The 24,374-nt window shown below is 40.4% G+C and overlaps 1 protein-coding gene across 1 annotated transcript in view; it reads right to left on the minus strand.

The window, feature by feature from the left end:
* Window positions 1-24,374, minus strand: part of RYR3 (ryanodine receptor 3) — a 564,315-nt gene that overhangs the window by 316,861 nt on the left and 223,080 nt on the right. The window contains exons 4-9 of the mRNA XM_058427349.1: window positions 18,783-18,857; window positions 16,115-16,193; window positions 10,063-10,175; window positions 8,615-8,714; window positions 5,791-5,884; window positions 1,300-1,374 (exon numbers count right to left, since the gene is read on the minus strand). Coding sequence (XP_058283332.1) covers window positions 1,300-1,374; window positions 5,791-5,884; window positions 8,615-8,714; window positions 10,063-10,175; window positions 16,115-16,193; window positions 18,783-18,857 — 536 coding nt within the window. The remainder of the gene's footprint in view (window positions 1-1,299; window positions 1,375-5,790; window positions 5,885-8,614; window positions 8,715-10,062; window positions 10,176-16,114; window positions 16,194-18,782; window positions 18,858-24,374) is intronic.

The raw sequence follows: 24,374 nt of genomic DNA on the forward strand, positions 1-24,374 counted from the left end.
TACGGGAGAAATTATCCACTGAATAATCTAACTCAAAATTTATCTTTTTAAAGTATTTGCTCATATGCAAAATACTTATCTCTTCAGAATATAAGGTTTATGAGATATCTGTGTGAAATTTTAAAACCACTGTCTACTTTGTCCAATTTTTTGAAGCATCAATACATCCAAATCACATTGAGAAAAAGCTTAAATTCTTTCTGTTTAGGTCTCCGGGGAAATGAGCAAGGAATCATAACCAGAAGTACGCATATATACCTATTTTGACCTCTTAAAAAGTCCATTAAGCAAGAACTAAGGCCTAATGTCCTGAGAACAAGAGTATGTTACTCTCAGATTTTTAATGGGTTTGGAAAGAGGATGTAAATGACTGAAGCCAGTTACTAAGTGCACTCTCCTTAAAACCGGTATTCCTTAAACCATCAGCTGCCAATTTCTCAGAAAAAAAAATGTGTGCATATGTGTGTATGATGTAAGAGAAGTCCTAATATTCCCTTCTTATTGCCAGTGGATTATCTTCAGGACCCCTAGGGGGGCATATACCCTGCATGAGAGAGACTTATTTTGAACATATTTTCAGGGAGAGACTGAGCAGAAAGGCAGAGAAGGAAAATCAGAGGGCGATACTTAACCCTCCTTTCTCATTCCAAGCAGTTTAGCTCTAGCCTAACTTGCAAACCCTCTCAGCCTAGCAAAGGTCCTGCACTGAAAGTGATTCCCCTTCAGTAGTTTGAAGTTAAGTGACCACCTGAGGTTATTCAAGCTTGTGGCTGGAAAGTCTCAGCCTCCTGTTCCTTCCACCAAGGGACAAAACTGTCTCTGAAAACTTCTAGTAAGTACGTTTTTCTTCACACTTACATTTCCAGTGAAGTTTACATCTTCCTTATCTTATGCCATCGTGACTACCTGTCTGTGTGCCATTTAAAGCTAACTGTCCACTGGAGCCAACAAAGCTACTGAGAGGAGAGAGAAGACTTATCTGGGTTCCAGAGAACCTGTTTAAGAAAACAAATGGGAGAACTTGGATGGCTTTCAGTGGCCTTGTCCGAGCTTTCCTTTTATAGTCAGCTACTGCAAGTGCAGAAGAGCCTGCCAGCATCAGAGTCAACACAGTGGCTTTGGAAATTGTGTGTGTATGTTCTTTAAAAACAAAGTCAACAGAAATATCAGAACTTAGCTCTAGACAAAGGACTTGAAGGAGTTTGCCAGGTGATGTGGAATGAATGAAATATTTAAGAGAACGGCCTGTACTGAAAAAGAAGGTAATCTTGAAAAGGGCACTCCCAGGCCCTCCATTACCTTATCCGAAGGGGTTCCACTCTCCACAGAGATCTGGCTCGAGTCCCAGCTCCCCCAGCTTCGTAGAATATCCTCCTGTGAGCAGAGTTGGAGATCAGCTCCTACTTGCATGACACTGATCAGCACCCAGGTAAAGAACAGCTCCCTGCAGAGGCTGTTCAGGCACCAAGCTTGTCTGAGCCCTTTCGGAGTCAGCAGAATGCAAAGCCAGAATAAGAGAGAGGACAGTTTCCCAGTCTCAGTCTCAGTCTCTCAGAAAGGGTCAAAGCAGCTAGAGGGGAGGGAACTGCTCGCCATATCCACGTCATGGACATTTATGCATCATCAGGTATGCAAAGAAAAGGCAGGAACAAGAACATCTCCATTTCTACATCAGGAGTCACGATAGCCCAGTTACACAATGACGGCAGACACAGAATGCTCCAGTTCCTTCAGGTCAAGCTCCTTGATGTAGTTTTATATCTTTAAAAAATGTATTTGTACTTTAAAAACACCTATTCAACATAGTGTGAACTCATTTCCATCGTTCTAGGGCACTTGGAACAAAGCTTTATGCTCAGTTGTTACAGTGTTCACGATTTTATTACTGTACTGTTGCTTCCTTTCCCATGTTAAGAATCATCTTTTAATGTATTTTGAAATAAAATTTTTATTTTAGAAAAATGTTAGGTTTATAAAACAGTTACTAAAGATAGTCCAGAGAGTTCCTGTATGATCTCACTCAGCTTCTCCCAATGTTATCATCTTACATTACCAAGGTACGTTTGTCAAAACTGAGAAACCAACATGAGTATGTCATTACTAGCTAAACTCAAGACTTTATTTGGATTTCACCTTAATTTTTCCCGTAAACTTTTTTCCAGTTCCAGGATATAATCCAGGATACCACACTGCGTTTAGCTGCTGTGTCTCCCGTTTCCTCTGATCTGTTATGCTTTCTCAGTCTTGCCTTGTTTCTCAGGACTTTGACATTTTTGTGGAGTACTGGTTGGGTATTTTGTGAAATGTGTCTCAACTTGGGTTTGTCTGATGTTTTTCCAGTGATTAACAAAGCCTTAGTTTTTAAAGTTTTATTTTAAATAAATTCTGTGTAACCTGTGATCAGGGCAGGTTGCTCCACATTGTACAAAATTCACAGTTTGAGAGCATGTCTCAAGAACAGCAGTCCCCACATTACCTGGTATACTGAATCCAGCCACTTTTTGAGAATCTTGTGACCTTCGATCAAAACTGATTATTTAACTGCATTTACATTCACTAACTTAAAATCCTACCTCCACCATAGAGAATTTGTATGGATCACAACTGAATTGGTCAAACCCCAGAGGAATCCTGATTTAGATTTTAGAGACGAGTTAATCAATAGTGGTGAAAAGAAAATGTATACTTTTTTTTTTTCTGGAGAAGCAGCATAATTATGAGTCGATTCAAAATATGAGCTTGGAAGTTAGACCTGGGTTTGAATCTAGTAGCTGTGTGACCTCCGGCAAGCCCCTTCAACTCTCTGTGTCTCAGTTTGCTTATCTAATAAGGGTACTTATATAACAATGTTGCGAAGATTTAAAGGGCTTTTAAAAAATGTTTAGAAAGTGTTTTTTATAAATGTTTATAAACATGCATAGAGGAACACATTAATCGTACAGCAATCAATGAAACATTACATCAACAGTGGTTACCTCTGGAAGGTGGGATTACAGAGGCTATTTCTCAATCTTTCTCTAATGTACATGTTATCGGGAAATGCCCAATAAATATTAGGAAAGAAAATCTGACATTGCTTTAGAGTTCCTACACCCCAGGTGTCTCTGTACCAGGTCTAGAACAGAAATGATACTGCACCAATCTCCTAGCCACTTAGGAAAATTTGCTAAGATTCTCACTGATGCTTCTCCTCTGGTGCAAGCTGAAAGGATCCCTTCAGGAGAAGGGATGAAGTGGCTCATCCAGGTCACAGGTGAAATAGCGCTGGAGCTTGGACTAGAAGATTCTGTACCCCTGACATCTGAAGGATTTGTGAAGGTTTGTTCTTCCCACCTGTGACATTTGGGCGGCTTGCTCCATTTAATCTCACAAGGTTACTGAGGTTGAAACAACTTGTTCTTGTTCTCTAAAACAATTCCAAGGAGAGGAGTAGAGTGGGCGGCAAGCTGAGGTGCTTTTGAAAGCTTGGCTGACAGCTTAGCCTTAGCTTCAATAGGTTAAGTAACTTATCCCAGGCTGTTTGACAAGCCAGAGGCAAAGCCAAGGATCAGAGCTCAAAATGTTAGATTGTTAATCTTGGGTTTCCACCCTGGGACAGACAGTCTTTCCACATAGCCTGACTGCTCTCAGGATTTACAGGGACTGAAAACAATTTCTTCTGGAGAGTCAGCACCATTGCAATGGAACACCTGTATGCCTTAGTGGTTGCTGGAGTCTTTTAGTGTGTTGTTTCCTATTCTATCATGCTCCCCAGATTTTGGTGTTCCTGGCCATCCTGGCCAGTTCTGAGGATTTACCTGACAATAGAAGACAAAGACAAGGCTTATCACTCACTTCACCTAGACATTAAATAACACCAAGGCATCCTGTTTTGAGACTAAGCTGATAGAAAGATTCAAGTTCCAGTGTGCTGAACAGCTGCTCACTTGCCCCAGTCTCAAACCCTTCATGCTTCCTTATAAAATAAGCCTTCTTATTTTTATTGATGAATTTTTTTCCAAAACACAAATTAGATCCTATGAAATCCTGGACTAAAGAAAGGCCACCTTCATGTTTATTTAAATGATGGCATGCATGTCTGCTCCAGTGTGCCCATTGTGAAAACCCCTCTCCATCTACTTCACTCTTCTCATCACCTCCTTTCAAACACTTGCTGAGCCTTTCCTTCTAAGCAGAATTTTGCTGAATCACTTGACCGAAATGCCCACCAAATGACTAACTAGCAGAGCTTCTGTCCAGCTGTTTCTAATTTGGCTCTAATTTTGATGACAGGTGTGTACATGTGGGTGGGGGCATGCCCATGGTAAATACTTCATTTTTTTCCAGTTCCCATCCTTAAAAGTAGAACAGGAATAGAGAGAATGAACTAGGAGAGCCCTGATGTATTCCATCTTAGATACAGACAACCCTGCAAAACTCATAAAATCTCAGTTATTCATCCACCTGCAAACCTTCCCCTTGATGCAGCAGAATATGATATCAAAGGGACAGTAAATGGGCTATTGTATAGTTTCAATATTGAATAAAAGGCAAACCACAAGTGAACAGGATCACATGACAGGGTAGAGAATCCTTACTTCTAAGGAAAATCAGGTCGACCTAACTTCCCCATCAGAGATAACTATCAACTGCTGGACCAGTGCCAGGGAGGCAACAAGTGAATTAAGCACTGCACTTTACATAGGTCTGTGCTTTATGTGTCCTAGGCACCCTTCTGGGTCACATCTGGTTCCTATGAAAGAGTATTCAGAGTAGATAGCAAGTAGGAAGAGACTCAGAACTATAAGGGATACACATTGCCAATGGGTGCTTTCTAAGGTGCTTAATAATACATTCAAGCACATTGCTTCTGCGGAGGTCCTTGAGTACATCAAATAGGAAATGGTCCCTGATGGAGAGTCAGCAGCTCTGGCTTCTAGGCTTGCATCTGAAATCAGCCAGTGTGTGACCTGTGGCAGGAGCCTGACCTACATATTCTCCAAGATGTGAAGACTTGTGAGCCCACGTTTCTAATGAAGCAAAAGAAATGCAGTTGACAAGGTTCCTGTAGGCATTACACAAAAGGAAAAGGAAACATTATCACCGGATCAGACTCACTGCTGCCCCAAATTCAATCTAGTTTGGATCTGAGGTTTGATTTTTTTTTAAATATCAGATTTCTATAGTTACAAGGCCAAGCGTTTTTATGTTCTGTTCCTTTGATGATAGAATACCAAAAAAAAAAAAAAAAAAAAAAACTCTTTAGTATGCATTTAAGACTTGGATTCACATCCTCCATCTCATGGTTTTGAAATTTTGAAAAGCATTCATGAAGGGGTCAAGTATAAGGACAACAACACATCGTCCTCAGCACAGCACCCTCTAAATGCACCCTTGGCACCACCCCCTGCTAAATGCAGCTTCAGATGGACATCAGTTTCTCTAATGCTACTTAGTAATAAAACCAAATCAACGAAGTCCACCTTATTTACTTAGCACATGAAATGGGAATAGAGATGATCTGTCTTTGAAGAGCCTGGTGAATAATTTGTTTAAGTGCAGAGCCAAAGAAAATGAAGGGATCTGGAAGCATTACAGAACTGCCTAAGAACAGCATGTGTACAGAGCTCCTCCTGTGAGCAAGGTGAACTGCCATTCCTGTTTTACAAACTGGAACCCATGGCGGGAGGAAGGTTTGTCAAGGGACTGACAGGTACAGAGCTCATATGTGGCTAAATACAATGTAAACTCTTTAGTTTGAGTCACCTGAGACTGGAAACAGCTAGGGGAAGAATGAAGCTACTGACTTACCTGTGCTGGGAATCATTCTGGTCTGTAGACGGTATCGTCAAACATTCATCATGACCATGGAAAAGTCGTACTACATGCCCACCAAGTAGGTATCCTGTAAGAGAATTATATTCTACTGTGAATGATGGGAAGTTTAATGAAGAGAATGGCATATTTAAAAAGGGTAAATTCACACAGGTCTGAGCCAGTTACAGAAAATACCGAGAGAGACACATTTTGATAACTACTTATTCCATGAATGCAGGCCTCAGGCAGAAAAGACAGGAAAGTCAAAACAATTCTAATGTTCAAAGTTAAATAGGGCTTCAGAGGTGAGCAAGTCCAACATCAAAAGGTAAGGTGAAAATAGTGTGCCAACTGATATCATTAAAAATCAAAAGGAAAATTAAGTTGCTAATGGTAGGAGTTTCCAGTTGCTTAGGATGTAAATACACCCAACACCAAATTTCTGGATAAATATCCACAATCTCACTGTGTATACTTTGCAAAAAAAATCCAAATCAGATTGCAGTCATGGGAAAGAAAGGTGCTGAGAACGGGGTAGCAGACCATTCTTAAGACCCTTTAGGAGAAGGCAACATTCAAATACATTTAACAAACAGATCAAATCTGGTTGCTACTCCTACAGCACAAAGGGAAAGCAGAATTACTCTCCAGCATCCCTGAGTGAACAAGTGTAGATGCTTTCATCAACAAACACTTAGCCTTCAGAATAAGGAAAATAATCTCAATAGTCATGGAGTTCAGAGATGGAAAGGAAACAATGAACTTCAAGGACATGATGGCCCATTTGTCTTCAAATAAATGCTAAGCCTTAATTCAAAGAACATAGTAGCAGGAGACGGGCTCCAGTCTGAGCTTTACCTTGCTCCAAGAAATGGGATTTGTTATTCCTCTGAATTAAGAAATTCTCCAGGCTAGTCTGTTCTCAGGAGACATATGAACTTAATATACCCAATGTCTGTGCCAGAATTTTTAAAGGAAAAAAATCACATAATTAGATCACTTTAGGGGCTGTCTTAAAACTATTTTGGGTGCTGGATTAAAACAGTAAGAATGAGCGATCATGTCAGAGGAGAAAAGGGTATTATTAGTGAATTTTGTATAGTGACAGTCTGATATGAGTTCAGTATTTTCACCTAGACAAGGCGAGTTTTTCTAAAATTCCCTCAAATATTCAGAAGTCTCCTTCCAATTTTCCTGTATCTTTTTGTACTGATATTCTGAGTTATAACTTTCTTTGCATTAAAAATGATTCATGATATATTATAGAGGGATTCTTAACAGCTAATTTATTTAGAAAATTAAAGCCCTCCATGACCAACCTCTTGATTAAGCTCCCATTCATCTCATGATGGTGAGGCCATGCCCTATTTGGAGTTTATCCTTTACAGTTCTTGGGCTCCTTCAGTCAATACCCTACTCACACAGACAACACTGCCAAGTGCTGGTGCATCGTGACTTTTCTTAACTGAAATCTATCAGGGCCATAGTGAGGAAAGCAGCATCATGATGAAGATCACTTACGTTCTTAGGGGCTGAAGTGGTTTCTCACCAGTGGATGCTGGAAGGACATTTTTCTACAGAGCCAGATGACTCAAGTGATGAGTTATCCAGACTTTATTACAAGGGCACTCAACATTTGTATAAGGACCTTTTGACATGATTTGCAAACACTCCTTAATTAATCTCCACAAGCCCTCTGTTGGGACCAGGAAATAATTTTATTCCTATGGTGAAAATAAAAAATTTAACATGGAGAAGATTGAGCCAAAACTTTCTTGGGAAAGGCTTAAACCCAGAGCTTCTTGATTCTTAATAGAAAGGGATTGACTGGCAGTAGACTTAGGAGGGTGGGTTAATTTTGGCACAAAGGAAGAGGGCTAAACACATCCTACCTTTTAAAGCCTTCCACTTGTTGCCAAAAGAGTTAAGAATTTGTCTTTTCCTGAGTCTTCAGTTTAGCTATCATGCATTCTGAAACTGGGGTATCACCTTGACAACTGTTTTCCTTCTTTTTTCAAACATCATAGAATAGACGGGCATTCCCAGTTTGAAAGTACTAGACTTTCATAGGCCTAAAGCCTGTGATGAGTATTTTTAAAAATTCTGATCTTGCTATAATGTGCCAAAATGTAACACAATAGCCCACAGGTCACTGACATTTGATTATTCTTCTCAGCTGTGGTATTACCTATGAGTGAGGTAAGGCCAGTACATTTATTACACAACTTGAAAGGTGTATTGATTTTTACCTGATTCTATGAAATAAAATATGTTGAACAACGTTGGATGACTTTATTTCCAAGGGAAAAATAATTTCACCTCTTATGTTAAAATGGCCTTCCATAAATGCAAGTAAAAACAAATGACCAAACACTTTTATGATAGAGTAAGTGCTTCACCTGCATGGAGAGAAGCATAAGGAGAAATATAAACCATGTCACCTTCTTGGCAAATAATCTCTTCTAAAACTGAAGGTGCTGAGGTCTTTATACTTACAACTAGTAAGCAAAAATAAAAATGTGGAAACTCAGGGAGAGAGCAAAGGTGCATATCCAAGTCCTGAATACACGTAGTGCTAAAATAATAGTGGGCCTCCAAGGGGTTAAAAAAAATAAGTTCAGAGATGCTCATGTAACTGGAAGTTAGAATAGAAAATAATCTGTACTGAATTCAGAGAAAGAAACTCAAGTGAGCTAAAATCAGGCTACCTGTGTACCAAGACATTCAGGTGAGATCTGGGAAGTAGCAGAAAATGTCAATGTATACAGCTCAAGAGAGATAGGCAGGCTCAGGGCTAAATGCATTTAAAGAAGCACACCTTCTTCGATGCTACTTCCTGAGCACGTAGGATGTACATTCCAGAGTGTCTGCATAAAGGAGGCATCCACTTGTATGTTACCATTTGATACTGAGAGATGCTGCAGCAGAAACAGAAATGAGACATCTTTTAAATCACCAGTGCAGTACCAACAGAAACAGCTCACCTAGAACTTTAAGGATTAAATTAAACAGCCTTACTGTCACCTGGTTCTTTCTATACAGCCTGTAGGAGATTTCTCCACCTGATCTAGAAGCAGCTTCAAAGTGGGACACTTTATTCTAGGGTGAGGAATTATTCAGCTACAGAGATGGCAGACGTGTTGACTTCATCCCCTCAGCTGGAGCTGATTCAACACAACTCATAAAATGTCCATTCTTCGTAGGATAAGATAACTCACAAATGGGAAAAATTACCCAACACTTGGCCCAGGCAAAGTAAAATCTGCCCACAGATTTCACTTCAGTTGACTCCGTGAGAAGCTTCTCTGACGTTTCTCTCATCTTCAGGCATCCCCACCCCCAGACAAGTGCCTGACACAAATGGTGCTTTTTATTACCCATCCCCAGCTGCAAAATCTCACCAGCAACTTCCACTCTCTGCGATACCTCATGCCCTGAAACACTGTACATTTTCTTTCTTTCTCCAACATAAACTTATTTTCCTATAGTCCATCCTTTCTTGTTCTTCCCTAAACAAGAGCTAAACAATGCAATGAATTCAGAATAATGGGAGTTAATGTGCAAATAGTGCTTGGAGCATTTTAACAGCTTGCTGGACACAGCACCATAATCTAAAAGAGTAACAGATTAGTTCCAGACACCACGATCACGTGGCCGGGGAGAGTATTTAATCATCCCTCAAGTACAGTTGACTATTGAACAACACGGGTTTGAACTGCACGGGTCCACGTATACATGGATTTTCTTCCACCTCTACTGCCCCTGAGACAGCAAGATCAACCCCTCATTTTCCTTCTCTTCCTCCTGTTCAATGTGAAGATGACAAGGATGAAGATCTTTAGGATGATCCACTTCTACTTAACAGATAGTATATATACTTTCTCTTTCTTATGATTTCCTTAACATTTTCTTTTCTGTCTTACTTTATTGTAAGAATGCAATATATAATACATCTATCATATAAAATATGCTTTAACAGGCTATTTACATTATCAGTAAGGTTTCCCATCAAAAGTAGGCTATTTCCCATCAAAATTAGGCTATTTCCTATCAAAAGTTAAGTTTTTAGGAGTCAAAAGTTACACTTTAATTTTCTATTGTGCAGGGGGTTAGCATCCCTAACTCCTACATTGTTTAAGGGTCAACTCTGTATGTGTAAAAGCATCTTATTCTATCCAACCTGCTGTGGCTCAGTGCTTCATGGCCATCTATTCCTAAAGGAAAAATTTCTGAAAACAAAAGACTCTTGTATTATGAGGTACTTACAAGGTATCTTTCAGAGAACACGCTGACGAGGATGAGGTCATCACCAATTCGAACTTTCTCTCCTTCGGACCTCTGTTTGGAAGCAGGATGTATAGTCCACCAACAGGCTTCTCCTACATGAAGGCTCCTCGAGTTAGTCATTGCTTCACAGAAGCCAGTGTCCCTAATTTTGCCCCTTGTTCTCCTTCCTCCTAGGACAACCCTTCACGTGCACACAACAAGTGCATATTCCAGACCTCAACTTCTGTTGGTCTCTAACCCTTCCAGACAGCCCCCCATCTGCTCTTGACTATGTCTGTCATTTTCATTTTCCCTAGAAACAGAAAAACAGTGTTTGGAAAGGAGTATTGGAAGCCAGAAACTATAGAAGCCTTTGAGTATTTTTAATGCAAATAGGAAAAATGCTTTTTATAGTCTTTCAAATTTCTGTTTTGAGAATTGACTCCAATCAAGAGCATCAAGAAAAAATAAATAAATAAATAAATAAGAATCTATGTCATTGGTCTACTGAACACTTACACACTTTCATCTTTGTCTCCCCCTTTCCTAACGGAATTTTTTTTAAAGGCTTACATCTGCAAGGACTCAGACAATAAGTGAGAAATGGATAGCAAAGAAGATAAATTGACATTTTGAAAAAAGGAAAGCAGGTGGATGCTTTTAGCCAATAAAAAGTTAAAACTCAGGTCTCTGAGTAAGAAAATGGAGAAGAAACCATTAATAAGCCAATTCCTGCTGCAGAATCCCAAGAAAGTCCCTGGAGTTGGAAGCACCAGCTACCTGCGAAGGCAGAAAATGGGTGGAAAATGGGACTGGTGGAAATCTTTAAAAGGACATTCAAATCCCTGATGCCTTTCCCTGCCCTGCACAGCCAGAAGACCTGTCCTCCTCCACCCTATAGAAGATTAGACATTTAATCCACGGAAAAGCAAACTACCAACGGTCTGGTTTTGGAAATACCATACATTGTCAAATAAAGAAGTAGAGTCTTGCTGAAAACAGAATTCAAACTTTATACCCTGATTAGTAAAACCCCAGCTCCTTTCCCTCCCTCCCTCCACCCAAATTTGAGGACCACTCTTTAGGGAAGCCAAACTAGCTAAGATAAAACATTCTGTGGTTTGAGGTCACCAGTGAAATGCTCAGGTCTCTGCCAGATGACCTAAAAGTGAGGCTTAACAGACGACAAGCCCCAGCCAGCTTCTAGTCAGCTTTTACTGCCTTGATCAGAACACGAATGAAGACCAAGGACCACCTGACAACTGAGGGTCTTTAACAGGAACTACAGAAACAAAGTGAAAAGAGAAGAAAGGGACTTGGAGAAAACAAAGATTATAGAGAACAAAAGAAAACTTAAAAGGTCTTATAATTAATAATCTCAGAGGACATTCATGAAACAGCTACATTAGTATCTATGAAGGACCCCTTCCAAGGAAAAGAAAAATACTCATTGATCTTGGAAAAAAAAAAAAGAAAAGAAAAAGGTTGTGGGAAGGAAGGAAGACAAAAAACAGATTAGAAATATCAAAAAACCAACCTAGAGGAATTCCAGAGAGCAAGAACTGAAAAAAAACAGAGAGAGGAAATTAACAAAGAAATACTATTGAAGTTTTTTCAAAGCTGAAAAATGAGCTTTCCCAGACTGAAAGAACATACAGAGTCCCTAACACAGTAGAGATTAGAAACCCACTCTAAGGTGCATTCCTGTGAGATGTCAGAACAGAAAGAGGCCATGCCAAGACACATCGCTGTGGAATTTCAGACACCAAGGCACAAGAGACGCTCTTAGCTGCTTTCAGAAAATAAAAACAAGTCACGCACAAAGGATAAGAAATCAGAATGTGGACTTCTCAACAGTCAGACCATTGGCTAGAAGAAAGCCTTCAGGAAGCTGAGGAAAAAAAATATTTCCAATATAGAATTACAGTAAAGTGTGTATGACTTGTGAAGCTGTAATTAGGAAATTTTCAGACAAAAATTTAATCCACATGCATCTTTTCTGTAAAAGTTACTAGATAATGTGTTCCACCACAGTGAGGTGGTAAACCAAGGCGGCAAAAAATAAGCAAACAAACAAACAAAAAAACCAAAAAACAAAAACCAACCCTATAAGATCTAATAAACATGGAATCTAGGGCAAGGCAACAGAAACTCCCTAGATGATGGCTGATGTTTCTGAGAAGATGAAACTGACAGAACAGACCATGCGGGCGAATCTAACCAGATTTTCAGTTCTATAGGAAAGTTTGAAAGTGAATACATGATTGGGTCACAAAAAAATTAAGCAAACAAATAAGGCAGTTATTAACTATTGGAAAACCCTAAAGTAATACAATAAATTACCTGGTCAGAATATATTATGTGGCTCATTTGCAAATAAAAGTTACAGTTATAGCAGTGGAAGTAAATATTGATTTGATAGTTAAATAGAATAGATGAAAATCTATTGGAAGGATGGGAAGAGTGGAAGAAAAGACAGGGAAGAGTGAAATAAAAGCAAAATTTTTATCAGGACATCCACAGTTAATGCATAATCTAGAAAGAATTTTAAAAAGAATTGTATTAATATGTATATTATAAACAAGTGGTAAACAATACTAAAAGAGCTGCAAGTAGATGCCCCAGAGAGGCAGGCATCTAAAGGAGGGAGGGCAGGAGACTGGTGTTTATAATAAGCTCAGGAGAACTATTCCTCTCTTTAATCTATGTGTGAGTATTACTTCAATTAAACTAAACATGACATGACAAAGAGGCTGAGCTCTACATTTGAAGGGGAAAATGTTGCATGCATCTTTAATGTTCTCTGAGGACCACCGAAGGGTGTCCAGGATGAAGGGGGTCCTGAAGAGGAACACACAGAAAGAGTATTTTGTTTCCCTGACCTCTCCCACACTCTGGAGCCAGGGATGGAGCTGTCCCTGAAGCAGTGGGGTGGGCCAGTCCACGGCCGTAAAATAGAAAATAACGCTTTTAGCGTGGGTGTGCGTTAAACATTTCTTTCCTCCTAAGTCTAAATTCTAAAGCTATGTCTAAATCCTAAAAACAAAACAATTAAACAACTTTAAAAGGAGACCAGAATAAGTAATTTTACCCAAAATCAAGGATAAAATGATCATCAATTCTGTGTTAAGTGTGAGAATGTACAATTCAATGTGTTGGGGAAAAATGCTAGAATTGTTCAAGAAACTGCCCCCACACTTTCTCCTCATATTCTCCTATAGTTTCAACTCCACTACTGGCCAGTTTACTTGTTTACAACTCTGAAGGGGTTTCTGAGCCAGAAGTGCATTCAAAGAACCAGCCAGACAGGAACAGGGTACCCTTCTGTGAGATTCCGTGTGAACCTCCTCCTGCAGTGAGGAGAATCTCCAGGTAATGCTGAACCTCATCTGAGTTGGAGGTGCATCCTCCTTGTCCCTCACAAACACCAGCTAGCTTTCTTCAAGGAGAATATCACATGAGTTTGGGTGAGAGAGGCAAAACAAACCTAAGTTATTTTAGGCTCTAGGTTTTCATGAAGACCTAGTCAAGCCTTTTCTCCCTGTCTTCTGCCACAGGTAGCTTCTCATCAGCCAGCTCGAATTTGGGTTAGTTCTATGTGTTTGCCTAGTCTATCAACAGAATTCACACCTCGTCTGATTTTAGAAATTTTTAAAAACTGCTGAAAATAGTAATATTGCCTGCTGTTGTTTCCCTTTATTTTTATTTAAGGCTCTAACAATTAAAATAATTCTCTGAACACTTGACTAGAAAGTGGTGTTTCTCAATTTCTTTCCAATCTCAAAAAGTATAAAGTTATTTTACTGATATACATACAGTGACCATATTTGACTTTTCTGATCATATTCTTCAGGATTGACAGTTGGTCTATATTTAGAAAGAAGTGTATATTCAGAGTGTGGCACTTCACTCACTTTGTAATTTCCAGCAAGGTTGACAACACCTTAGAGGAAATTATATTTTAAGACTAACACTTTGGCTGAAAACAAAGAAACTTTAAACCAAATTCAAATCTAATCTTATTTTAGGGAAAAAAACCATAATGGGCAAAGGCAGGGCCACTTTTTTGCTTGGTACAAAAACAGGAAGAGGAAGAAAAGAGCAAGAGGTTCCCTCGGGCACTCTCAAGGACACCACTGTGCAAGACATGGTAACAGCAAGTACACATGGTTTGGATGCTGGATTTTTTTTCTAGATCTATAAAATTAGACAACCTGGATCCTTCCATTATGAACTGACCTAGCTTTAGAATAACAACATAGGCTCTTGTCTTTCTTTGGCTACCCAACATCGGAACCCTCTTCCTATTTAAGGTAGAATGTCATATTATAGACTGTATTCAAATTAGACTTTTCCTGCAGTGTGCCGTAACCTGTTTTCTCTTCCTTGGTCTCTGTTCCTACCCAATTTTCAAGCCTGAGGCTCCAGATATAGTGCAGGCTCTACTCAACATCCTTCTAGTAAATTCTCATTCTTACTGAGTTAACCTGAATCAAGTTTTCTTGTTTGCAACAAAGAATCCTGTTTGGTACCTAGCCCAACCTCTAAACGGAGCAGAAATTCCACATGTAATGCCCTTGATGGATAGTCAGATTGTTCATGAATATTTTTAGCCACAGGAAGCACCTGATATCCTAAGGCCAGCTGTTCTTCTGCTCATTAATTGCAGATGTTCCAAAGTAGTTTTCATAATTGATGTGAAATGTGCCTCTTTTCAACTCCTACCCACTGCTCTGTTGGTCTTTGGAAGAACCCCAGCAAGTCAGCATCTTGTTTGATGTTATAACTTTGAATATCTGTAGATTGTTATCTTAGTCCTCTGTTCTTTATTTTTGGTTTCCAGTGAGAACCTGTGTCATCCTGGTCAGCATCTTCAGCATCCACCTCTTAACTGTCAATATTTTTGACTATAGTAAAAAAAAATAATAATCCATTGGTTCCCAAAGTATATGATGCATATCATTGGTGGGAGGCAATTAAATGACATTGACAAAAATAGTGAGAAATTTATTTTCATTTTTACCACTTTTTTTTTTTTTTGAGACAAAGTCTCGCTCTTCTTCCCCAGGCTGGGGTGCAATGGTGCCATCTCGGCTCACTGCAACCTCCGCCTCTTGGGTTCAAGAGATTCTCCCACCTTGGCCTCCCAAGTAGCTGGGATTACAGGCACCTGCCACCACACCCAGCTAATTTTTGTATTTTTAGTAGAGACGGGGTTTCACCATGTCGGCCAGGCTAGTCTCGAACTCCTGACCTCAGGTCATCCACCCGCCTTGGCCTACTAAAATGCTGGGATTACAGGCGTGAGCCACCATGCCCAGCCCATTTTTACTACTCTTTTAAGCCTTCTGATGCTTTCAAATAAAGTTTTACATTTGGAACTAGTGCATCATTAACACGTTATAATATTTGTCAACATCTCTTCAATTACTTAAACGACATGGTTTTCATTATTTTACTTTTATGGCAAGCAAAAACAGTTTATACTTATGGAATAAGTTTTGTCTATAAAATTTTAAGTACAAAAGTAATTAAATAAAATCATAAAGTAAATGATATTACAAAGGATACAGTGGAATGGCAAAATCATGATTATAGATGTCAATAACTAACATTTGGAAAACACTGCTTTAGACATAGCTTGTTCACTGCAGAACAAAATAGGACTACTCGGTTGATCTAGACACTATATTTCATTATTTAAGCCTTTATTACGATACCTTTATTTTCTGGCAGTCATTTAGTATCATTGGTTCTTATCACAAATGACTTATTCACTTACTTTCAATACCTAACGATGTTAAAGAATTGTTTTTCTTTGAGATTCTGGCTGACTGTGGTAAAAACATTATGTTCTCCTTCATTCTTAGTTTCCGTGCTTCCATTACACATTCTTTCTCTAGTCCATTATTCTGCAATTTTTTTTCAGACCTATTTCTTAACCAGGTTGGTTTGGAATCCCAAATCAGTAATGCATTCAGGGTCCCTCTCAAAAGCCCTTAGCTCAAGACCCCCACTGAGCTCAAGAGATCTGGGAATGTTGTTGACTCACCTGTGGCATGTTCCCGTAGACCTACATCAAAGGCAAGTTTGTCTGTCTGGGATCTTGACGTAGTCAAGCATGTTAGATACTGTGAAAGAAGAGCAAATACTAGTGAAGTCACACTCTTGCATTGGGTCTTGGTATCTTACCACTAGTGAGCTTCCAGTTCAGTTCAACAATGAGCTACTGTGAAGAGAGCTCTATTTATCTTGCTCATTGGAAAGTTAATTGGTACATGCCTTAACACAATACTTTCATTTTTAATTATTATTATTATTTTTAGAGTCAGGGTCTCATTCTGTTGCCCAGGCTGGAATGCAGTGGCACAATCCTAGCTCACTGCAGCCTCAAATTCCTGGGCTCAAGCAATCTTCCCACCTCAGCCTCCCAAGTAGCCAGGACTACAGGTGTGTGCCACCATGCCCAGCTAATTAAAAAAAATTTTGTGGAGATGTGGTCTAGCTATGTTTCCCAGTCTGGTCTTGAACTCCTGGCTTCAAGTGATCCTCCTGCCTTGGCCTCCCAAAGTGTTGAGATTACACGTGTGAACCACCCTATGCCCAGCTGAAAATACTTTTACAATACACTTAAAACCTCAAAGATGCTCTTATCTGATGACTCAGTAGTTTAATGTATAGAACTATATGTTATAGAAATGAGTTAGAAATATTAAAGATGCCTTAAAGATGTTGAGAAACTTTTTAATTAGGAACAATACAAATGAAACATAAATGACCAACAATAATAATAAAGCTAGATAACCTCTGATACTTCTATTTTATATAATATTATGTTATTGAGTATTTATCAAGAATGTGTAATAGCCTGGAACATTGTTTACAATACATGAAGCTAAAAAGTAATATATAAAATAGTACATTTATAAGTTAACCTGTACTCAACAATTTAAATGTGTAGCAACCAGACTAAAAGGAATTACACGAAAATGAAACAGAAGTTGATTTTGGATAGTGTGGAGGGACATGGATGACCTTCCCACTTCTATTTTTGGTTTTTCAAATTTTCTATGAGTTTTAAAACTTCTCAAAATAATGGTTCTTTTTCTTATTATAAAGATACATGGGCAGGTAAAACTTACAAATGATTGTTAAACTAACTTAATAAAGCATCCCACGGCCTCCTTCACTGATGGGCATAGGATTAGACTGAGAGGCAGGTAAGCTCTTGGGATGTGCTTTCTAAGCCATAGTTCTAGGTCTCTGCGAGAGGAAGACGGAAAATCATTGCAATGTAGAAAGTCGTATCTTACAGGCTTTATTCCCAGAGCTGTACTTAAAAGGAGCTAGCCAGTAGAGAGTATATGTTCACTGTGAGTAGAACTGTTTTTTAGGAGGGGTAAACTTAATGTAAATAATGCAAGTCTTTGTGTCACTGCCACGATATTAGCTTGTTTTTGAAGTCATAAGAAGTATGCTTTTGAAGTTCTGCTTATTACATTTAGGTAAAGAGAAGTGTTGGAGTTTTATTTACCCTATAGATAAACACCAGATTCTGAAAGATAGTATTACCTTCTCAATTCCAGATATTATCAGGGTTCAAAGTTTCCCTACTCTCAAAAACGTCTCCATCTCCTACTTGGATACACTTCCGTTTGGACATTTTTGTTTTTCGTCTTTTGCTACAGCAGACGCATGTTCAGGCTGAAAAGGTCAGCTTCTTACCAGTGCTCAGAAAAAAAAAAACATGCTGCAGCAAATGAATTATTTAACAGGCAGCTGTTGCTCCCGTTGTCAGTTTGATAGTTCAAGCCTTGAGATGAACTTTGCATCATGCTGCTGGTATAAATGTGTGGAAATAGTCTTGAATTAATGTATCAGTTTTCCACTAGGGCTAGAGGAAAATGACAAGCCTTCCTGATACTGAAAGAAAGTGAGGATGATACACTATCGGAGTGGCATATGGTTGACTGAGTAATAATATTCTCCTTAATACTCCCTGCAAAACTACAATATCTGCCTTTTAAAATATTGAAAATTATAATTATTTCATAAATTATAAATAAATTATATTTATTTAAAATGTAGCATTTTTTTTCAAGTTACATTGAGGCATCGTCCTTCTGTCAATTCTGGTTCTAGATCCCTGATTAGTAATAGCCATGCAGCTTTCTGTGACTACCTTGCCTCCTGTCTTCCTCCTGTCTCTGGATTAGCATCACACCTGCAAGTTCTTCCAGGACTGAAAACAGTGAGTACCATCCTATTTCTCTTAGCTAGGTAAAGGAGGAGAACTGTCACAAAATTTCCATTTGATTGGTTTTTCCTCTATGCTGGTTATCCTTGTATACTAAAGAGATCTGTTACTCCATAAGCCATTTGATCATTTGTCAATTCATCAAATATTTATTGAGCATCTAGTATATCAAAGCACTATATTTGGTGGGGTTATAGGTTTAGCAAAATAAAAAAGAAACATGGCCCTCTTCCTCATGGAGTTGGAGGTGGGGTATCAGACATTGAGGAAACAAAAAACATAATTGCAATTATTGCAAATTGAGGTAGGTCATATGAAGGAAATGCCAAGAGGATAATGTGCTAAAATTAGTTATGTTCTAATTGTTCCTGCTGTTAGGTTGTTATTGCTGGCTTCTTGTACTTCCCCCTCTTCAGTTTTTCCTCCTCCTTGAATGATCAAAGCGGGTACCACAGCTGCTTACCATTCCGCTGAAAGAGTGCCTCAGGAGAACTGCATGGCCGTATAACAGGGTCCTGTGGCCACCTCCTTGTGCTGCCTGTGGGAATGAGGAAGAATAAGGTCAGCACATGCCAGTTGTGGCTTCTCTGGGAGCCAAGCAGCACAATAATTCTGAGAGACAGACTACCAGGAAAAGACCCATTGCAAAGCTCCTAAGGAATTCATTCCAGAAGCAAGTGGCTGGTCTACGGGCAGAAAGAGACGTGTGACCACAGCCATGCAACATCCTTGGGAGAGGGTGTGTGGGGCCAAATCTATTCCCAGAAATGGCCTCTGCCCAGGATCAGCAGAAACCCAGAGCTGTTCTACCAGAGAAGCATGTAAATGACATAGGTACTGCTTACCTTCCTTTGAAACTTCTCAGAAGCGTTCAGAGTGAGAGAGAGAAACAAATGTGATGTAGCCATAGCCTAGCAACACAAAGGCAGCGTGGCAGGCGGCACATGGTCACATTCTGTGCCATGCAGTCTTTTCCCTTCAAGGCACTTATGCCTTCTGCCCACTCCCTTAAATGGGTCCTTTATACACAGATCTCACCAACGAGAGATGGCTCTGAAATCCAGGACTTTAAAAGGGTAACCAGTTATGCAGAAATAGATCCTTCAGTTGACAGACCATCTAGGTATCTTCTCTGCCTCACCAGGCAACTCCCACTTTGGCTATTTGCTCAATGGCTGCCCAAACAGTGGGAGAGGGTGACATGAGAGGGAGAGATGGCCCAACATAAAGCCACTGGTGTCTGTTTCTTATTCTTTCCCTGAATCTGATTCCCACGTCACCATGCTGAACTGAATAGTACATGATAGGAGACAAAACTGTAATTTATTATAGTTAGAGGTGAGTAGGTCGCATGGAAAATGGAAATCTACAGAAAATTCTAGGATTTTTTGGCATCAACATTTCCAACCTCTCACCTAAGTATCTCTTCATCATGCTAACCAGCAATAAAGTTTTTGATCATGCACTCCTTTTTGGAGAAAATATTTGAGCATAAGCCCTCCCCTCCCCAAACATGCAAAGAAAGAGAACCCAAAGCTTGAGATAAAAATTATGAAGATAATTCTAGCATTTTTCTTCAAGGACACCTTTTATGCAGTCCATTTTATTCAGAGCTACAGACTGGCAGCCCAAGGACTGGTTTGAGGCTCTGCCCCTCTCCCGTGTCCACCTGCAACCACACCAATGAGCAATGTGGAGGAAGGGGAATCAGGTAGTGTGGAGGACAAAGCCTGGGGTAATTTTATTTCAATTCTATTTGGATTAATAGAATCACTCTGTCAAAGAGATGGTTTTTCATGTCACATAATGAGCCTAAAGAAGAGAAGAAAGATAAACGTGGTATTATGTTCCAAAAAAGCCAGTAACTAAATATAAATGCGGCTGCGCTTTTTCCCACAGCTATAGAGATTATTTAAGTGTTCTCCAGGCTTTAATACTGTGTGGAATTACAATGCTCTTCACAATATTTTAAAATTTCTTGAAATCATTTGCACTAACTTTAGTTTCTGTATTTATAAATGTGTTAACAGCTTATGTTAAAATTAGACATACCAAATAATTGTCACATCTTGTCAATCTAACAAAAATTGATCTTACCCACTTGTATTATTACAAGTTAATGGATGGCTCCTGATGGCTTACACTTGGGTGTGTCCTCCCAAAAGAGTCCTACATCTCAAACGGATCCACTGACCAGCTTATACTTCCTACCTTTCTCCAACTCTTCTTTGTCCCTACCAACTCTGTAATCATAAGAAGAATTAAGAGTCACTGATCTCCAAAAGCTGAGTCGGGTGGGGGGGTCAAGTTTTGAGAACCACTGCTTTCAGGGAACAAGCAAGCCTCAAGTGCTGGAACGGCAGAAGTGGTTTTCCTATAGAGCTTTTGATAATTATCATCATGGTGATTACTACCATCGGGCGCACACTACTGAGGTTTACAGAGATTAAGTAGCTTGCTCAAAGTCATATAAGTTCCAAGTTCACAGTCAGGATTTAACAAAAGTGAGGACACTTAACTATGTGCTATACTGTCTCCTTTTCTGAAGTTTGATGATGGGGGATGAGATTTGTGTATAAAAATGATGTTACAAATGGAAACACTTATTAAAATAGGCGAAGGCAGAGAGTATTGAAATAGACTAGGAGGATAAAGAGGTATCACGCAATGACCTTGTTGTAAAAGTAGACCACAACATTCTGGTAGGACTGTTGACACACCTCCATAGTAAGAGAGAGGAGCACATGTGGGCAAAGGCTTGGGAGTGGAAAGAATAAAGCACATATGGGGACTCGCAGACCATTCACTGGTTTGTGGTGGGGTGGATGAACAGGAGTGAAAGGACATGACACAGCATGTAGGTGAGGGGTGGACAGATTATGGAGGGCTCAGACTGACTGGCTCAGTGGATGGACTTTGTTCCACAGCTAACAGAATACTGGAGTAGATTTTTGAAAGGACAGTGTCACAATCAAAGTTGTACCTTAGAAAGGAAACCCTGACTGCAAAATGGTGGAAGAAATGGGATGGTCAAGCTACAGAGGTAGAAAAAAAATAATTGTCTCATTCTGTTTCCATGACAGCATTACGAAGGGTGAGCAGACCAGAAATCCTGGTGTCATCCTTCACTCCTTTCTTCTTCTCATAACCCCCCATTAGTTCAAAGCATCTTTTGGTGCCATCTCCAAATATACTCTGTATCCCACTACTCAGCACCTTGCACCTGCCAGTCTAGTCCATTCTATTGCCACTAGGTCTCATCAGGGTTTTGCTAATGACCGACCTTCCAACTGTGCTCCCTGCTCTGCCCTTCCTCCTTCCAGTCATGGCAGCCAGAGACATCCTTTAAAAACTGTCAATCACATCATGTTACTTTCTTGCTCAAAAACCCCCAATGGCTTCCCACCATACTTAAAATACAAGTACAAAGTCCTCACTGTGGCCTCTAAAGCCGTGTATCAGGCAACTTTTTTCTGTAAAAGGGCAGATAGCAAATATTTTAGGCTTTGTGGGCCAAATACGATACTGTCCTTTTTTTTTTCTTTTTTTGAGACAGAATTGTGTCCCTCTGTTACCCAGGCTGGTGTGCAGTGGTGTAATCTCGGCTCACTGCAACCTCTGCCTCCCAGGTTCAAGCAATTCTCCTGCCTCAGCCTCCCTCCCAGGTAGTTGAGATTACTGGTGTGCACTACCACACCCAGCAAATTTTTGTATTTTTGGCAGAGATGGGGTTTTCCCATGTTGGCCAGGCTGTCTCGAACTCCTGACCTCAAGTGATCCACCCACCTCGGCCTCCCAAAGTGCTGGGATTACAGGAGTGAGCCAGCACGCCCGGCCTTAATGTTTTTTTTTTTAAAGAATTTGCCCTTTAAAAAACGTTTTAAAAACATTCTTCTAAAAATTTAAAACCTCCCTTACCTAAACGGTTGTACATAAACAGGCCATAGTCTGGATTTGGCCTGTTGGCTGTAGTTTGCAAATCACTGCCTTGTACGACCTGGTTCCCTCATACCTCTCTAACTTCACCTGCCAGCAGCATGCTCTCCATCACATCCTCTGCTCCAATCATACTGGTTTTCCTCTGTTTTTCAGACATGCATGCTCCCACCACAAAGCTTCTGCACATGCGTTTCCCTCTGCCTGAAATGCTCTTCCAATATTCTCATGGTTAATTTCCACTCTTTATTCAGTTCTGTGCTCAAACATCTTACGAGAGAAGTCTTCCTCTGGTCAACTCTTCTAAAAGAACAATCACCCTTACTCTGTCACATTTTCTGCTTTATTATCTCTTGTGGTATTATTTTTAATATGAATTTATTCTCTCTCCCCCTAGAATATAAGCTCCATGATCATGTTGTATCTTCTGCCGTGCCCACGTCAGTGCCTGGCACCACAGAAGGCATGCATTAAATATTTACTGAATGAGTAAGTAATTAGGGGAGGTGGTGCTTTGGTTTCATTTTACAGATGGAAAAAAAAAAAAGGCATAGAGAATTCAATAAACATTCCTGGGGGTGGAGCCAACATGGCCGAATAGGAACAGCTCCAGTCTACAGCTCCCAGCCCGAGCGACACAGAAGACAGGTGATTTCTGCATTTGTTTGAGGTACCGGTTTCATCTCACTAGGGAGTGCCAAACAGTGGGTGCAGGACAGTCGGTGAAGCGCACTGTGCGCGAGCCGAAGCAGGGCGAGGCATCGCCTCACTCGGGAAGCGCAAGGGGTCAGGGAGTTCCCTTTCCTAGTCAAAGAAAGGGGTAACAGATGGCACCTGGAATATCGGGTCAGTCCCACCCTAATACTGCGCTTTTCCGACAGGCCTGGAAAACGGCACACTAGGAGATTGTGTCCCGCACCTGGCTCAGAGGGTCCTATGCCCACAGAGTCTCGCTGATTGCTAGCACAGCAGTCTGAGATCAAGCTGCAAGGCGGCAGCGAGGCTGGGGGAGGGGCGCCCGCCATTGCCCAGGCTTGCTTAGGTAAACAAAGCAGCCAGGAAGCTCGAACTGGGTGGAGCCCACCACAGCTCAAGGAGGCCTGCCTGCCTCTGTAGGCTCCACCTCTGGGGGCAGGGCACAGACAAACAAAAACTCAGCAGGAACCTCCACAGACTTAAATGTCCCTGTCTGACTGACAGCTTTGAAGAGAGTAGTGGTTCTCCCAGCACGCAGCTGGAGATCTGAGAACGGACAGACTGCCTCCTAAAGTGGGTCCCTCACCCCTGAGCAGCCTAACTGGGAGGCACCCCCCAGTAGGGACAGACTGACACCTCACTCGGCCAGGTACTCCTCTGAGACAAAACTTCCAGAGGAACGATCAGACAGCTGAATTTGTGGTCTCACGAAAATCTGCTGTTCTGCAGCCACCGCTGCTGACACCCAGCCAAACAGGGTCTGGAGTGGACCTCTAGTAAACTCCAACAGACCTGCAGCTGAGGGTCCTGTCTGGTAGAAGGAAAACTAACAAACAGAAAGGATATCCACACCAAAAACCCATCTGTACATCACCATCATCAAAGACCAAAAGTAGATAAAACCACAAAGATGGGGAAAAAACAGAGCAGAAAAACTGGAAACTCTAAAAAGCAGAGCACCTCTCCTCCTCCAAAGGAATGCAGTTCCTCACCAGCAACGGAACAAAGCTGGATGGAGGATGACTTTGACGAGTTGAGAGAAGAAGGCTTCAGACGATCAAACTACTCTGAGCTATGGGAGGAAATTCAAAACAATAGCAAAGAAGTTAAAAACTTTGAAAAAAAATTAGAAGAATGGATAACTAGAATAACCAATGGGGAGAAGGGCTCAAAGGAGCTGATGGAGCTGAAAGCCAAGTTTCGAGAACTACGCGAAGATTGCAGAAGCCTCAGTAGCAGATGCGATCAACTGGAAGAAAGGGTATCGCTGATGGAAGATGAAATGAATGAAATGAAGCGAGAAGGGAAGTTTAGAGAAAAAAGAATAAAAAGAAATGAACAAAACCTCCAAGAAATTTGGGACTATGTGAAAAGACCAAATCTACGTCTGATTGGTGTACCTGAAAATGACGGGGAGAACGGA

Source organism: Hylobates moloch, unplaced genomic scaffold (genome assembly GCF_009828535.3).
Source record: "Hylobates moloch isolate HMO894 unplaced genomic scaffold, HMol_V3 SCAFFOLD_14, whole genome shotgun sequence".
Classification (NCBI taxonomy): domain Eukaryota; kingdom Metazoa; phylum Chordata; class Mammalia; order Primates; family Hylobatidae; genus Hylobates; species Hylobates moloch.